The 14,821-nt window shown below is 38.4% G+C and overlaps 1 protein-coding gene across 8 annotated transcripts in view; it reads right to left on the minus strand.

The window, feature by feature from the left end:
* Window positions 1–14,821, minus strand: part of akap9 (A kinase (PRKA) anchor protein 9) — a 261,473-nt gene that overhangs the window by 203,169 nt on the left and 43,483 nt on the right. For 7 of the 8 annotated variants that reach the window (XM_043690265.1, XM_043690267.1, XM_043690269.1 and 4 more), the window contains exons 3-5: window positions 11,639–11,683; window positions 9,716–9,772; window positions 5,621–5,791 (exon numbers count right to left, since the gene is read on the minus strand). In XM_043690265.1, the coding sequence (XP_043546200.1) occupies window positions 5,621–5,791; window positions 9,716–9,772; window positions 11,639–11,683 (273 nt within the window). The remainder of the gene's footprint in view (window positions 1–5,620; window positions 5,792–9,715; window positions 9,773–11,638; window positions 11,684–14,821) is intronic. The other variant, XM_043690268.1, reaches the window with a different exon arrangement.

Consider the following 14,821-nt stretch of genomic DNA (forward strand, 5'->3'; position numbering starts at 1 on the left):
GGTTCAGACTGATTGGTTATCGGTTATAGGAAAAATGTAGAGTAACAAGATCAGCCATGTTCCTATTGAATTTTGATCAACTGCACCAGTGGCTACGGGGACAGTGCAGGTAAGTGGAATTGAAGCACCCATCAGCCATGATTAAATGGCGGAGTGGACTCGAAGGGCTGAGTGGCCTTGCTTCCACTCCTATGTCTGATGGTCTTAGGAATGGCAGATGGAGTTTAATTTACATAAATGAGAGTTGTTGCATTTTGGTAAGGCAAATCAGAGCAGGATTTACACAGTTAATGGGAGGGTCCTGGAGAGTGCTGTCAAACAGAGAGACCTAGGGGTGGCAGGTACACAGTTCTCTGAAAGTCGCATCACAGGGAGACAGCATGGTAAAGGCGGCGTTTGGCACATTTGCCTTCATCAATCAGACCACTGAGTACAGGAGTTGGGATGTCATGTTGCAGTTGTACAAGATTGATAAGGCCACATTTGGAATACTGTGTACAATTCTAGTTGCCCTGCTAAAGAATGGATGTTATTAAATTGGAAAATGAGAGGCTGAATAGGCTGGGACTTTTAGCCCTGGAGCACAGGAGGCTGAGGGGAGACCTATTGAGGTTTATAAGGTGATAGATAAGGTGAATAGCCAAGGTCTTTTCCCAGGGTAGGGGTTTAGGGCATAGGTTTAAGCTGAGAGGGGCAAGATTTAAAAAGGGACCCCCTGAGGAGCAATGTCTTCACACAGAGGGTGGTGCATATATGGAATGAGTTGCCAGAAGAAGTGGTAGAGGCAGGTATAATTACAACATTTACAAGGCATTTGGATAGGTAGATGGATAGGAAAGGTCCAGAAGAATATGGGCCAAACGCAGGAAATGGGACGAGTTCAATTTAGGATACCTAGTCGGCACAGACGAGTTGGGTTGAAGGACCTGTTCCCATGCTGTATGACTCTATGACTCTAATGGCGGAGCAGGCTCGAAGAACCCAGAAACCTGTATTATCTAATCACAAATAACATATCTCCATTAAGATGCAGGTAATGGGTAGACAGTGGTATAGTGGCAATGTCACCACATTAATAATCCAAAATCCCAGACTTATGTTCCAAGGACATGGTTTCAAATCTCACCATGCCATCTGGTGAAATTTGAATTCAATAAAAATTTAGAATAAAAGGCTAGGCTAATGATGACCATGTAACCACTGCCAATTGGTAGTTCACTAATATCATTTGGGAAGTAAAACTGCTGTGCTTATTTGGTCTGGCTTACATGTAACTTCAGACACACAGCAATGTGGTTGACTCAACTACTTAGAAGGCAGTTAGGGATGTGCAATAAATACTGGCCTAGCCAGCAACACTGACATCCCATGAACAAATAAAAAAATTAACAGAATGTGTTTTTATACAGTGCACTTAATATAATAAAGCATCACAAGGTACTTTGCTCAAGTATCATGAAAAAATGTATGGCACTGAGCCATACAACAATATACCTAGGCAGATGAACAAAAGCCTAGTCAAATAAGTACCCATGAAGGTGTATCTTCAAAAGGTATAAAGAGAGGCAGCAAGGTTCAGGAAGGGAATTCAATTACTCAGGACCCAGGTAACTGAAGTCATGGTCACAACTCGGGAATGACTAAAATCAGATTTCAGAACATAGAACATTGAACAGTACAGCACAGATTAGGTCCTTCAGCCCACAATGTTGTTGAGCATTCATCTTAATCTAAGATGAACCCACCCTACACACCCCTCAAATTTACTGCCATCCATGTGCTTGCCCAGCAGTTGGTTAAATGTCCCTAATGTCTCTGACTCTACTACTACACTGTCAATGTATTCCACACATCCACCAATCTCTGTGTATAGAACCTACCTCTGACAACTCCCCATACATTCATCCAATCACCTTAAAATTATGACTCCTCATGGCAGCCATTTCTGCCCAGGGAAACATCTATGGTTGGCTACTCTATCTATGCCTCTCATTACCAAATATACCTCTACCAAGTCACCTCTCTTCCTTCTTCTCTCCACTGTGAAAAGCCCTAGCTTACTCAAACTCTCTTCATAAGACAAGCCCTCCAACGCAGGCAGCATCCTGGCAAATCTCCTCTGCACCCTTTCTAAAGCATCTACATCCTTCCTATAATGAGGAGACCAGAACTAAACACAATATTCCAAGTGTGGTGTAACCAGGGTTTTATACAGCTGCAGCAAAATCTCACGGCTCTTAAAGTCAATCCCCTGTAATGAAAGCCAAAACACCATATGCCTTTTTAACAACCCTATCAACTTGGGTGTCAAATTTGAGGGATCTATGTGGACCCCAAGATCCCGCTGTTCCTCCACACTGCCAAGAATCTTGTCTTTAACCCTGTATTCAGCATTCAAATTCGATCTTCCAAAATGAATCACTTCACGTTTAACCAGGTTGAACTCTTTCTACCACTTCTCAGCGCAGCTCTGCATCCTGTCAATGTCTCGTTGTAGCTTGCAACAGCCCTTGACACGATCTACACCACTAGTGATCATTGTGTCATTGGCAAACTTACTAATCCAACCTTTCACTTCTTCGTCCAAATCATTTATAAAAACTACAAAGAGCAGTGGGCCAAGAACAGATCCCTGCGGGACCCCACTTGTCACCGACCTCCAGGCGGAATATTTTGCATCCATTACCACTCGTAGATTTTGTCAAGAGGTCAGAATTTAAGGAATGAAGAAACAAGAGGATTGTTGGACTGGGAGAGACTACATAGATGGGGGCGATGCTAGGCCATGAAGAGATTTGAAAAGCAGGCTTAGAATTTTAAAAGTTAAGATCCAGTGAAGATTAATGAGCCCAGACAGAATGGCAAGACAGACAGAGAAACATAGAAAATTGGGGCAGGAGTAGGCTATTCAGCCTTTTGAGTTTGATCTGCCAGTCAATATGATCATGGCTGATCATCGAACTCAGTATCGTGTGCCCACTTTGTCTCCTTACCCTTCCAGCCCTTTAGCCCTTAGAACTATTTCTAACTCCTCCTTGAAATCATTCAACGTTTTGGTCTCAACTACTTTCTGTGGCAGAAAATTCCAAAGGCTCGCCACTCTCTGGGAGAAAAAGATATCTGCTCAACTTAATCTTAAATGGTCTACCAAAAATCTTTTGATTGTGACCCCTGACTCTGGAATCCCTCTTCATTGGTAACATCCTGTCTACATGTGCCCTGTCTAGAATTTTATAGGTTTCTATGAGATGCTCCTCATTCTTCTAAACTCCAGTCTTTCTTCACAGTCCTGCAATCCCAGCAATCAATTTGGAAAACCTTGCTTGTAATCCCTCTATAGCCAGAACATCCTTCCTTGGATAAGGAGACCAAAACTGTACACAAGACTTCAGGTGTGGTCTCAGCAAGACATCCCTGCTCCCGTACTTGAATCTACATACTATGAAGGTCGGCATACCTCCTCATTCCTCAATCTATCATCATTCAGATAATCTGTCCTCCTGCTTTTGCTACCAAATTGAATAACCTCACATTTAACCACAATATACTTCATCTACCATGCATTTATTCATTAACTCAGCACGTCCAAATCACATTGAAGCATCTCTATAACCTCCTTTGTTAGAATATGAGAATCAGAATTTTGGATGATCTTAAAAATACTGCAGACAAATTGTGGGTACCCAGCCACAAGTACGTTAAAAGAGTCACATTTAGAGGTAACAAAGGCACAAGTCAGGGTGTTAGCAGCTTAGGAGTTGAAGCTGGAATAGATGCTATGTTGGAAACCAGATCCTGCTTCTACGTTCTTAAGGCAGGTTGTGGTGTTGAAAGCATTTCTTGGAGTCAAATATGACACCAACGTTATGAAATATTCAGCTTCAGAGAGCTCAGAGGAGGAGGCAATGAAATTAGTGGCAGGGGAGTGGAGTCTGTGGTGAGAGTTGAAAATACAATGGTTTCAGCTTTTCCTATATTTCACTGACATAAATCGTTGCTTACTTAGTATTAGATGTCAGATAAGCAAGTTGACAATTTAGAGAGATCAAGAATGATGGTTATGTGATTGGTAATGGGATGACAATGGCCTAGTAATATTTTCGCTATTTGAGCAATCTGGAACCCCAGAGTAATGTTCTGGGGACCTAGGTTCAAATCCCAATGTACTGATTCAACAACAAAATTGTAATTTCTAGTCTAACAATGACGATAACTACTGTCGATTTTGTGAAAATACATCTCATTCACAAATGTGGCTTAAGGAAGGACTACCCTTACCCAATTTGGTCAAACCCACAGCAACATTGTTCACTCTTACCAGTCCTGTGAAATGGGCTGAGCAAGCACTGAGTTAAATCGAATGGTGAATATGGATGGGCAACAAATGCTGGCCCAGCCAGTGCTCACATCGCATTAGTGAATAAAATAGTGTACCACCACTGCACATGCAGAAACTGCACGTTTTTGGATAATGTCACTGAAGGATGGCATGTATGTGAGACATAAGAGGAAACTGAATTACCAAATAGGTTTAGAAAATATGCAAATGCTTTAGAAATAGAATTAGGAAGTTTTCTAGATGATCTTTTAAGATAATACAAATGTAAACCAGAAAAGCTAAGGACTCAAAGTAAGTATTAAAGTAAATGGGTGTTGATACATCTGATGTTTTTGTTACACTGAAAAGAACCACACAAGCATCAGGGCAGTAGAATGAAAGGATTCATCAAAAGAAAGGAAATGAAAAGTGCACAGAACATAAACAAAAATAAATGCAGCATTCAATTAAATAAGTAGTCAACTGTTATGTCCTACAACTTTGAACGGAATTCTTTCCCTACTAAAAATGGTTTGACATCCTACATGTACCAAAGGATATTTTATACACTATAAAGCAAAATAGAAATCAAGCACACATAGTCTAACACATAAAATAATGTATTTTATATTACTTTTACAACCAAGGTGATTTGATTCCAATAATAGAAATTGCAGCACCAGTGAACTTAAGTAAAGCAAAATTAGTACTAGGAAATATAGAGATTCATAAACTCTACACCAAGATCTTAGTAAACTTCCACAATGCACTTCTGACTCTAAAACGAATTCGAGATGGAAGTGTGAATTGAGAAACTTCCTTTCTTTAACAGGATTGAAATGTTTTGGAATATACTGTATTAAAAATCTTAGTTTGCAAGTATCTTCCATTCAGATAATTCTAAATTTTGAATATGTAATGCTAGATGTAAATCTCAATAATGGATTATATCAAAATGATTAATATAAACACTAGCAGAATATTCATAAGGTGCATGAATCTGAGATGAGTTCAACTATATCAGAGAAACGGTAATACAGTTTCTTCATTTAATGTTTTTCATCTCTTTACAAACTATGCTTGAACAGTAAGGTCACTATACTGAATTACAAACAAGATTTCAAATTTTGCCTTTAAAAATGCATTATATTTAATTTAGTAATAAACCAAAGGATTTTGAAAAATTCTTACACCAGGAAAAATCTTCAATATTTTACTAAGGCTTTTTTCAAAACGACAACAATAAATCAAGTACACATGCTTTAAAAAAGAAATGCACAAAAGGGAAGAATGGAAATTTACCTGCTGAAAACCTTCTTTACCAAATACCCCTCTCAGCTCTTCCAGCTCTCTGTTCAGCTCTTCAATCTCTTGTTGTTTTGCAGTTAAATCTTCCTCCATTATTTCAAGTCTTGTCTGAAAGGGCTGCGCATCATGCTCAGAACAGGTTCTTGATATGCTAAAATCCTCTTCCTGAAGCAATTAAAATGAATTAGAACCCTGTACAGTGATACATTGCTTTAAAGATCTTTAAGGAAAAGGCATAAATAGAGAAAAATTATTTTCAAAGAGGTTGATTTAATATTAATACATGCAGCTAGTAGCAATTTATCACTATAGAAACCATTGTCAGCAATTTGCATTTCAAAAGCTGCATGATAGGTTTGTCTTTCGATTCACAGCACTTTGGTGGTCAAGGCACAAAATAACATTATAAAGTCTATATTATTTCATGTGAATACTTTTATGAACTATTACAACATGGCAATAATATTACCAAGTCTTCAAGAGAATAAAATCTATGCATAGTATACATAATCTACTCCTCACACTGAAAAATTAAATCATGAGGATAAAAATTGGAAAATATTGCCTAAGACATGCCCAAATTTAAAAAAAACTGGCAGGAGGTTGACAACTTTCCATTATCTTACCAAATAATTTCAGGTCCTCCAATGCCTGGGCACTGTGACACTAAACTATTCTAACTGGAGAACCTAAATATTCAGTACTTGGTCTTTGTAATGCTAACTCACGCAAGAGATCAGTGTCATTGCATACTTGGCCTCTAAGGAAATGAGATTAAAACCCTAGATCCTTATCATTAGATCATCTTCCGCCTCGGAATACTTCAACCCCAGGGCATCAATGTGGACTTCAACAGCTTCCTCATTTCCACTTCCCCCACCTCATCCTAGTTTCAAACTTCCAGTCCCCTTGACTTGTCCGGACTTTTCCGACCTGCCTAGCTCCTTTTCCACCTATCCACTCCACCCTCTCCTCCCTGACCTATCACCTTCATCTCCTCCCCCACTCACCCATTGTACTCTATGCTACTCTCTCCCTACACCCACCCTCCCCTAGCTTATCTCTCCACGCTTCAGGCTCTCTGCCTTTATTCCTGATGAAGGGCTTTTGCCCGAAATGTCGATTTTGCTGAAGCTCCTCGATGCTGCCTGAATTGCTGTGCTCTTCCAGCACCATTGATCCAGTGTATGCACAAATATCAGTAGGATCAGATTGACCTAGGTTGCAATCCCCTGAAGGTAACAACTCAAGAGTTCGGATTCACGTTTGAACAGCAACTATTTGAATGAAATATCCAGAAGCTTGCTAACATCTGCAGAATTGTTCCCATCCATGAACTTTGGAAAGAAGGAGACTACAACAGAGTGCAGCATTTTGAAAATATTAAACTACAATATGTATGACCTGCTCAAAAGCAGAAGTTGAAAAGTTAAGCATAATGATAGTTTCAGAGAAATACAACTTTGATTTTAAATTATTTGATTTTTAAAATGTTCAATAACAATGACCAATTATACATTTGAGGTTGAAAGTAGTAATATTTGATATAAATCTGGTATAAATTAGAACATTGCAAACTCTGTTAGGAAGAAATTTAACCATTTCCTTAATTTGGAAAATATAGGTATTCCACTTTCAAGAAAGATACATTATTCACTTAGTTAATACATTAAAATGATAACTGCATATCACAACATTGTTAAAAGTTGAAATAAACACAGAAGAAATATACCTTGCTCTCAGAGCGAGCTAGTCAAGCAATTCACAACACCAAAGTTAGTATGTAGGCTATGCATTAAACCATCAAAGAATGTTAGTTAGCTAATGTTAATAGACATTATTAACCATCTGCTACTCACAATGGTTAAAACAGCCCCACACAATTCCAGAGTGTCTTCAGTTGAATTTGTGTATTGAGGCATATGAATACCAGTTGGAGAAAATAAAAACTTCAATTTTAACACTTAGTGCCAGTATCAGACCAGATCAGGGGCAGCACAGATGAAATTAAAGTTTTCTTTAATATTAGAGACGAATAGAAACTAGGATGGTGAAGAATAATGGGTTACTGCAGAAAGTGCAGCTGAGCTAGATCAGCCATGATTGTATTGAATGGCAGAGGTGAGGGCTGTTCTGGTGCAGTGGTAGTGCCTCTACCTCTGAGCCAGGAGACCCAGGTTTAAATCCCATCTGTTCCAGAGGTTGGTAATAACATCTCTGAATAGATTGATTAGAAAACATACTGAATGGATGAGTTAAGGGCTCTTGTGGGGCAGTGCTAGCACTAGGAGACCTGGATTCAAGTTGCATCTGCTCCAAAAGTGTGTTATAATATCTCTAAACAGTGTTACTGGAAAGTATCTTGAATAATAGAGGAGGCTTGAACATGCAAAGGAACTAATCCTGCTTATACTCCAATCTTTCTCTGCTTCAACACTGATTTAACTTAAGAATTTTTTGCAACTACTCTTGTATATCACTCTTAGAGCCTTTCTTGAATTGCTCATCAGTGCTGCATTTAGACTTAAATTGGGCTATATACTTTAGAAAGAGCTTTTGCATTAGTTAGAGTGGTGAGAGAAATCATTCTGAATCCACAGGTGTCAAAATTTAGCATTCCACTTTATTTACCAGACAGACAATTGACTAATTTCTATAATGATTTGAGTGGAATTGATTTATTATTGTCACATGTACTGAGACAGAATGAAAAGTATGGTTTTGCATTCTATCCAGGCAAATCATACTTATACAAGTACATCAGGATAACAGAAGGGAATGCAGAGTATGGCGTTACTGCTGCAGAGAAAGACTAACTTCAGTATATGAGAGTTCTGTTCAAAAGTCTGATAACAGTCAGGAAGAAGCTGTTTTTGAATCTGTTGGTATGTGTTTTCAAACTTTTTTATCTTCTGCCCAATGGAAGAGGCTGGAAGAAAGTATAACTGGAGTAAAAGTGGTCTTTGGTTATGTTGGCTGTTTTCTTGAGACAGTGAGAAGTACAGAGGGCATCAATAGATGGAAGGCTGGTTTATGCGATGGACTAGGCTGCGTTCACAACTCTTAATTTCTTGTGGTCTTGGGCAGAGTAGTTGGTATACCAAGCTGTGATGCATTCGGATAGGATGCTTTCTATCAAGCATCTATAAAAACTGATAAAATCTCTCTTCTTTTTGAAATTTATGAAGTTGATTTTGGGATGTGGGCATTGCTAGCTAGGTCAGATTTAATGCTCACCCATAGTCACCCTGTAGAAAGTAGTGATTAGCAGCCACAGTCCTTGGTATGTAGGGACAACCATAGTGCAGTGAAGGAGGGAATTCTAGGTATTTGACCCAATGACACTGAAGGAACGATGATATAGTTTGAAGCCAAGATAATATGCAGCATGGAGAAGAATTTTCATGTGATGGCATACCCATATTTATGTTGCCCTTATCCTTCTAGGTGGTAGAGGTCTAGTGTTGCTGTCTAAGGATTATTTGTGACATGGTACAGTGTATCTTATAGATGGTACACACTGCTGCCACTATGCAGTACATCAAGAGGAGATGGTTACATTCTTGCTTGACAGGGATGGTCATTGGTCCGGGAAAACATTACTTATCACCAAAGCGTGGATGTTGTTCAGGTCTTCCTTCACACGGACATAGGTTGTGTCAGTCTCTGAGAAGTCATGAATGGTACTGAACATTACGCAATCATCAATGAACATCTTCACTACAGATCTTATGACGGAGGGAAGGTCATTGTTTGAGCAGCTAAAGGTGATTGGGCATAAGACATGACTTTGAGGAGTGCAGTGATGGATTGCCGTCTAACAATCACAGCTATCTTCCTTTATGCTAGTTATGACTCCCATCAGAAAAATGTTTCCCCTAATTTCCAGTAACTTCAGTCTTGATAAGACTCCTTGTTGCCATATTCAATCTAAAACTGCCTTAATGTCAATGGGAATTTACTCTCACCTCAATGAATGCAGACAATTATATAGAATTACATACTGGGAACTGTTCTAACCATATGGAAAAAATTTGGTCAGTAGCTGTGGTTAAATATGCCAGCAAGTTATTTGACTTCATACTGTACCCTCATATCTTCTGCTTTAAATACAGTTTCTTGTTGCACTGTACAACAACCATTTGCCTGTACAAACCAAACAATATTTTTAAGCATTTTCTCATCCATTCCTAAACATCTTTCCAAAAAAAAACCGGCATTAATATTTATTAGCATAGATGAACAGCACGTAAAATATGTTCTAACCATTTCATTACACAGTCGTCCAACAGTTGGTCATTCTGCATTTCACCAAAACTTTCTCAACTTCTCACATCCATCAGAAATTAAACACAAATCATTAATAGTCACTTGTAATCAAAAAGCACATTAATACATCTCAAATTAAGAACCTTTTTCTTCTTTCAAATGATTGATGTAGCTTCACTTGTCAAAGTCTTGACTTTTTTTTGCAGATAAGAAGTTAGATTTCAAAAAGCTGGTACATTTGCGATCAGTGCCTTTTTGATAACTTAATAACTTAAAAGTTATACCTATGCTAATGTACATTACCAAATCACACGTCCAACCAATCAGCATTCTTTAACCATCATAGGAACAAAGCATTGCCTTAGATCCTGGAAATAAGGTGCATCCTCCACATTCCATAAGGCCATAAAATATAGGGACAGGAGTGAGCCATCCAGCCACTCAAGCATACTCTCCCATTCAATAGGATGACGGCTAATCCAACATTTCTCATATATGCTTTTCTGCCTATGCCCTGTAAACCTTGATTCTCCTATTGATCAAGAATCTACCTACTCGGACTTAAATACACACAAGGACTCTGTCCCTCAGTTCTCTGTAGCAAGGAGTTCAAAAGACTCCATTCTCAGAGAAGAAATTCCTTATTTCAGTCTTAAATTGGCACCCCTTTATTCTGAGATTACATCTTCTAGTGCTAAACTCTCCCATGAGGGGAAATTAGCATTAACCCATCAAGCCTCTTAAGAATTTTATCTGTTTCAATGAGGTCACTGCTCATTCTTCTACATAGGTGCTGTTAAACATTATTTTTCACTGCTGAAGGCTCACAGAGAACTGCAATACATCAAAGTTGCACAACTCTTTCTCCCTTCAGCTCTATCTACTTTGCTCAATTCTGCTAAATACCCTGATGCTCTCTGCTGGGTGTATATATGAGGGATGACAGCTCGCATATAGGCAAAATAAGGTTTTTTAAGCATTGAAATAAATTTCCTGTTATATTTCAGAGATTCACAATTTACACACAAGATAAGATTTGAGAAAGGTCACTGATTCCCCCATAAGTCCCCCAACGACAGCATTCATTCAGGTCCAGAAAGATTGGAAAGTTGTCTCCAACATATTCTGTGAGAATATCTTTTGATAGCATTCAAAATTTGACTGTTAGTTGTCAAAAAGCTGGTACATTTGCAATCAGTACCTTTTTGATAACTCATTCCATTCTTACAATTTATTTTAAATATTCCAGACTTTCATTTTCATACCTTTCATTCTCAACTAAAAATATGCAGAATCCATGAGTTACTATACTATGCTCATCGCATTAGAATTACTGATGTTTGGAATCTAGGTCATATTAGTTGTCTTTGTAATTAAAGGTGTTATGGTTGCTCATTTCCAACTCCACAGAATTGAACCACGATCTAATAATTCTTTTTGATAGTTAGTGCTCCTGGAGTGCCTTGTTAGAACTCTTTAGAACTCCAAGGTATATAAATAACTGCTGAAAAGTCTGGCTACTCTTAAGTTTGTTTAAATAATTTTAGAATAGATCATTGATTAAGCAAGTCTAAGTGCCTACAAGTTATTTTTGAATTTGTTGGGCAGATTCTTAATCCCTTCTAGGAGCATCCCTCTCCCATATCCTTTTACTGAAATACTTTATTTACTTTTACAAAAAAAGAATATAATTTCTAATAATCTTAAACCCCAAATATTATGCATTCTTCACAAGATATTTACCTCTGACGTATAGTCATCAGCTGTGGTAGACACTTCACTTTCTGGCTGAAAAATAAAATACATAAATTAATTAAAACATTTTAACATTTCAAAATAAAGATGTATATTCATTCACAATATAATGACAAGTTTAAAAAAATATGCAGTGCACAACTTTACTTGGACAATCCCACACTTTGTTTCTATGGCCCTATGCATTAATTCTTGAACAATGTTGACTAAATTTCCCTGGCTACTTTGATCATTCTGAGTTATCTAAATTGGTAATGTATGTTCACAACCACAATAATGACCTACATTTATTCAGTACATTTAACATAATTGACACTTTATAAAATGACAAGCAATGAGTAATAATAAGTTTAGAATCTCTCACACATGCACACAAAATGCCTACTTCAGAAAACTTGAAAGCTAACACAAACTATTTCAACAGCCTACAGTACATACCAAAAGAATCTAGAGATTTCCAATCTTGAGCTTTGCCAATATTTTCAGTCTGAAATGTTTCATATCCCTTTATCATGATACCTCCTGGTATCAGGAGGCATATGAGTAGAGCCAAAGGGAACAGGAAGGTACAAAGACATATGAACAGCACTAATTTGAATATTTTGTAAATGACAATAAGCTAGGAACTGCAGAGCAAAATTGGCACAAACAAACATTCTCACACATAAAACACTGGAAGCTAGTACACATGTTCAGAAAGTAAAAAAAGACAACTATTGGAATGTTGGATATTATCTCAAGGCACCTGGAATACAAAAGTCAGGAACGACATATCAGTTTTAAAGCCTAGGTCAGATTTATTCTGAAGATGTTGCATTCAGGTTTACGGATAACAACAAGGAAGAGGGTTATGAGGCTACAGTGAAGAAGGGCTTATGCCCGAAACATCGATTCTCCTGTTCCTTGGATGCTGCTTGACCTGCTGCGCTTTTCCAGCAACACATTTCCAGCTCTGATCTCCAACATCTGCAGACCTCACTTTCTCCTATGAGGCTACAGTGCACACTCACCACGACATCAAGGCATTAACCTAAAAAAAACTTCAGGATAGAATACAGGCATTTCTTCTATACAGAGGAACCTCGATTATCCAAACAAGATGGGCGGACACTATTTCGTTGGGATAATTGATTATTCGGATAATTGACTTAAACAAGGTCAGCCATGCTGATCTAATGCTGTGCTCTATCAGAGATTTTATTTAAATCTATAATCTTAATGTATAGAGTGCACAAGGATACAGATTTCACATGATGAGGAAAATAAAGCGATGATAACACGAGAAAACGTTTTTAAAAATGCAGCAGTAGTTACAATTTGGCAAGAAGTGGTGAAGACAGCATTAAACAAAGTCCCGAATAGCTTCTACAATTGTAACAGCATTTATTAGTTTTTGGGAACACAGTCTCACGATAGAAAGATGGAAGCACCGCCTCGCGCATGCGTTTACGCGGCCTTTTTTTTTAAATGAATGGCCTGGTAAAGTGACGGGAATACCTGTAATATAAAGCACTTACTTTTGTAAAGGACTGTGTAACAAGCTTTACTTAAAAAATATCCACTCATTGATGCCTGAGCTGCTTGTGTTTCTTTGTTTTTGCCAACATTTTCAGATGTGGGGCAGTCCAGAACTAGAGGACATAGGTTTAGAGTGAGAGGGAAAAGATATAAAAGGGACCTAAGGGGCAATTTTTTCACACAGAGGGTGGTGCATGTATGGAATGAGCTGCTAGAGGAAGTGGTGGAAGCTAGTACAATTGCAGCATTTAAAAGACATCTGGTCGGGAATATGACTAAGGAAGGGTTTAGAGGGATATGGGTCAAGTGCTGGCAAATGGGAGTAGATTAGATTAGGACATCTGGTCAGCATGGACAAGTTGGATCGAAGGGTCTGTTTCCGTGCTGTACATCTCTGACTCCATGACTCTATGTTCTTCAGTACAGGTAAGTCGAATACACTTACCTCTTTAATGTAACGTTTTTGTGGGACCTTGAAGTCTTCTTCGAATAATCCAAAATTCGAAAAATCAATATTTGGATAATTGAGGTTCCTCTGTAGTGCATTAGTTGAGTTCCAGTGCGATCCCGCACTGGACCCTTCGATCCAACTTGTCCATGCTGACCAGATGTCCTAATCTAATCTACTCCCATTTGCCAGCACTTGACCCATATCCCTCTAAACCCTTCCTAGTACAAGAAACGTGCGATACAAATAGCACTTAAAATGTTGGCATTGCGATCGCACTATTGCCAACACACATTTTAATAGTTCATGCTTTAGAACAGCGTCCCCTATTTGTGAATCGCATTACAGCTAATTAGGATTGACGAAACAGGCATTATAGCAGAACAATCTGTAAATGAACATGATTTGTAAAAGCTTGTATTGAGGTCAAGAGATAGTCGAACTGACTGCCTTAAATGGATACATTGATAATTTTTGCCCATTTAAGACTAAAATTGGGAACTTCTCCACACAAAATGAAGAAATATGGAATTCTTATCCCCAAACTAGACATTTCAAAGGGTTTGGATTGAAGGGAGTAAAGTGAGTTAAGGCACAGATCAGGCATCAATTAATTGATTTGAACAGGTTCAAGGAACTGAATGTTTTTTCTTGTTCTTATATATCCTAACTAAATGTCAGCATTGATCTTGCTTTCTTGTGGAGTTAACCCAATATGCCTGCCTCCTGGTCTCTTAAGCTGATCGAACACTCTCGTATAATTTTACAGGTAACTGCAGTTTCATATTCCATTGAGCACATATGCAAACTGCTAATCCCCACATTTAGCTTTGCACTTGCTCTAGATGCATGTGCAATGCCAAAACAGAAGATTTCTCAAAGATTTAGTGCCTTGTTTGGGTTGGGTATTGAGTTAACAGACAAGGACAGAGCACTTCATGGGCTGAAGCATGAGATTCTACGTAGCATGCAGCAGTATAAAATTTCTAGTGTAGCTTCACGTCTGTCTATATTTATCCTGATTCTTGAAACTGTTATGACGTATCGGGCAAAAGCCCTTCATCAGGAATACAGGCAGAGTGCCTTCAGGGTGGAGAGGTAAATAAGAGGAGGGTGGGGGTGGGGAGAAAGTAGCATAGAGTACAATAGGTGAATGGGTGTGGGGATGGAGGTGATAGGTCAGGGAGGAGGGCGGGGTGGATAGG

This window comes from Chiloscyllium plagiosum, chromosome 5 (assembly GCF_004010195.1).
Source record: "Chiloscyllium plagiosum isolate BGI_BamShark_2017 chromosome 5, ASM401019v2, whole genome shotgun sequence".
Taxonomy (NCBI): domain Eukaryota; kingdom Metazoa; phylum Chordata; class Chondrichthyes; order Orectolobiformes; family Hemiscylliidae; genus Chiloscyllium; species Chiloscyllium plagiosum.